The 3,192-nt window shown below is 35.8% G+C and overlaps 1 protein-coding gene across 1 annotated transcript in view; it reads right to left on the reverse strand.

The window, feature by feature from the left end:
* LOC21394905 (rop guanine nucleotide exchange factor 1) overlaps positions 1-1,643 on the reverse strand; it is a 3,828-nt gene extending 2,185 nt beyond the window's left edge. Inside the window, exons 1-3 of the mRNA XM_024168778.1 lie at positions 1,201-1,643; positions 543-659; positions 8-426 (exon numbers count right to left, since the gene is read on the reverse strand). Coding sequence (XP_024024546.1) covers positions 8-426; positions 543-659; positions 1,201-1,498 — 834 coding nt within the window. The 5' untranslated portion in view covers positions 1,499-1,643. The remainder of the gene's footprint in view (positions 1-7; positions 427-542; positions 660-1,200) is intronic.
* Between the last annotated feature and the right edge of the window lie 1,549 nt (positions 1,644-3,192).

A 3,192-nucleotide genomic window follows, 5' to 3' on the forward strand; every position in this document is an offset into this window, starting at 1 on the left:
GTAGTCTCTTCCTTGCATCATCGGATAAACCATTTGGTGGGACCTTTGGAAACGGCAGCCACCACTTCTCTTCTCGTCGAATTGAAGGTGTCCCTGACGAAGAAGAAGACAGAACAAACCTTTCAGTATCATCAGGCACAATAATCCCGCGGTCAACGTAGTAAAACTCTGACTCTTGGAACCCGTCAAGGATGCTAATAAGCAAGGCATCAAGTTTCTTCAAAGCTGGGAGGTTGACATAGAGATCCGAGCGCGGCCGAGTCACCATAACCTCGCATGTTCCACCTCCAGGAAATTCTTGCAGTGATGGTATGAGCTCAACTATAGAGTCACTCACACACAATAGCCAATCCATTTCCCGGCGCCATATTGACTTCTTCTGGGGCGACAACGGCTCTAACTTCCACACCTCCCCAAATACAGCAGCTGCCAAAATCAAACCAATGCCAACAAATATCAAATAAGAATTAATTTCTGTTATATGTAATTGGAATAAGAAAAATCGGAAAAGGGAAAATGAAAGGAGAGAAAATATCTCAAACCGGAAAGGTTTGTGATGGCATTGGAGATCGCAAGAGCAGTACAAACGCCTTTGCTTCCACCTGACATATCTTCTCCTAGCAAAAGCTTAGCAAACCGTTCCTTCATCAATTCAACTTCTGCTATCACATGAATTAAAAAATGTCAATACATAAATCATTTGAGAGAGAGAGAGAGAGGAAAGAATTAGCTAAACTAAAAATAAAATAAAAAAATGCACAAATACATTTAACTAAGGATTAGCTAAATTAGAATGAACAGGGTAAAGCAAGTACATTTTTCGAAAGTCTTCTTAATGATCTTCCATTTGAAGTTTGATTATACACGTTTATCTCATAAGTGTAATGTATAATTAACAAGATCCATCTAAATTTTGTCCAGACAAAAGGGTTAATAAACGAATTAAATGTTAATTGTATTACTAGTACGTTAACAAAAAAAAAAAAAAAAAAAAAAAAAAAAAAAAAACATTTTTACTAAGTTGACTTCAGCATCGTAATCTAGTGTCCACTCTATTTCCATTGGTCAACCCGAGTCGTCTTTCTTGTCAAACGCAAATAAGAACCGTGGGATCACCGGATATTTTCGGAAAGGTTCACATATTGACCAAAAATTGATATGTTGACCCATAATTAAGTAAACAAACTGTACAAAACTCACCGGACAAGTCAGTCTCCGGCTTCTCCGCATTCGTCGCCGGAACGACGACGTTTCGAGCTTTACTACCGGTTACCGGAAAATCCCCGTTCACTCGCGCCCTGAGAACAGAACTACCGGCAGAAGCCGGTTCCCGAGGAGGCGAAGAAGCCAGAGAGCTCGAAGTACCGGCTTCGTGATCGCATTGGCGGCGCGAGAAGCTGCCGGAGCTCTCCGACTCACTGACGTCGGCGCTTAGGCTGTAGCTCTCGAACCGCTCGCTTGACCGGTCCAACTCATCGCCCGACGAGTAAATCTCCATTGAAACCGATCACAAGCTCTCAGAGGAAATGATGATGGGAGAGAGAAAGAGAGAAGCATAGATCACGGCCGTACATTCCTCTCTCCGGTGAAAGGAGAGATTTCGGTAAACGTACCGGAGAGCGTGGTTGCTTGTGGACTACTGACTAGAGTGAGTGCGAAAGAGGGAAAGCACATAAAAGCGACCAGTCGGGAACTGTTACTTTACCTCCAATTACCGTTGGCTTTGTCAAGAAGTAGGCCCCACCAAAAGGATATATTGGAGTTCTTTTGCTAGTTGGTTTATATGCCCACTGTTTGATGAGGAGCGTGTGAAACACACTCCAGCTTTTTGAGCTAAAAGAAAAACACCGGGCTTGTCCTTTTGAGTGAAAAATTCAAAAAAAGACAACTCGAATTATAATTTTATTTGAGTTCATATTCTTTTAAGTTTAAATTTGAGTTGAAACTCGAGTTTAGGACTAAAACTCGAGTTCAAATTTCTCCGTCAACTTGAGTTCAGAAACTCGAACTCAAATTAATGAACAGTATTTTTTCTATTTTTAAAAATACTATAACTTTTTCGTTTTAATTCTGATTGAGATGATTTTTTTTTCTATGCGTTGACAACGAAAAGACGAATAAAACCCGACCCATATACTCTATTAAAATTTTTCATCAGCATTGAGTTTTTATTAAAATACTATATAAATACAAATTCAAGTTTTGACTCACTCAAACACAAACTCAAAAAGATTATTATCTCAAACCATAACTCAAATATACACAACTAAACACAAACTCAAATTATAAATTTAACTCAAGTTATAATTTAAATTCAACTCAAAAATTATACTTAAGTTAAATTCTAAAAGAACAAGCCTCAACTTTTTCCACACGCGCATTGATCCAAGATGGATGGTAAGTGTGAGCTTAAGGAAGATTGTAATTGGGCGGATAAAAGTTAGGTTACTGGAGTAATTTCGTCTGCCTACCAATCGGCTTCTTTTAAGATTCTAGCCAACAAAATTGGCGTCTTTAAGGAAAAAACGTGCAAAAAAATAAAAAAATAATAAAAATATTTCAGACGCGTTTAAAATTTGTTCTAAAATAATTTTTTTTTATATGAAAATAAAAATAAAAACATTTTTAATCTCAAACAAAAATTATTTTTAAAAACACGTTTGATAGTTTTATCTAAAAATTATTTTCAGTAGAAAAAAACTCATTAATATATATATCTCTCTATGTGCTCGAGAGAGGAAAAAATAAAAATAAAAAATAAAAAACAATTAAAAATCGTTTTTCATTTCTCTTTCATTTTACACTAAATCAAAAATTATTTTTATTTTTATTTTTTATTTTTATTGCGTCAAACGTCGTTTCAAAAATGTGAGTGAAATTAGGGTTCGTGGGGTTCTTACTTTGGTAACTTCAAGAAATTCGACTTGTAATGCATTGCAACTAGATAAGTTAAAATGGAAACTACGTGTCGAGTTTTTTGAAGGTGGGGACATTAATTTATAAGGCACATTCACTTTTACTGTATATGAATGAGGAAATGAGAAAAGAAGGGTGCGTTTGGAATTGGTTCCAAAACGTTTTTATTTTTTGTACGAAAATGAAAATGAAAACGTTTTTAGTTTCATTTTTGAATTATTTCTAAAAATGCGTTTGGTAGTTTTATTTAGAGATTGATTTCAGTTTTAAAAAAAA

Source organism: Morus notabilis, unplaced genomic scaffold, assembly GCF_000414095.1.
Source record: "Morus notabilis unplaced genomic scaffold, ASM41409v2 Scaffold453, whole genome shotgun sequence".
Lineage (NCBI taxonomy): Eukaryota > Viridiplantae > Streptophyta > Magnoliopsida > Rosales > Moraceae > Morus > Morus notabilis.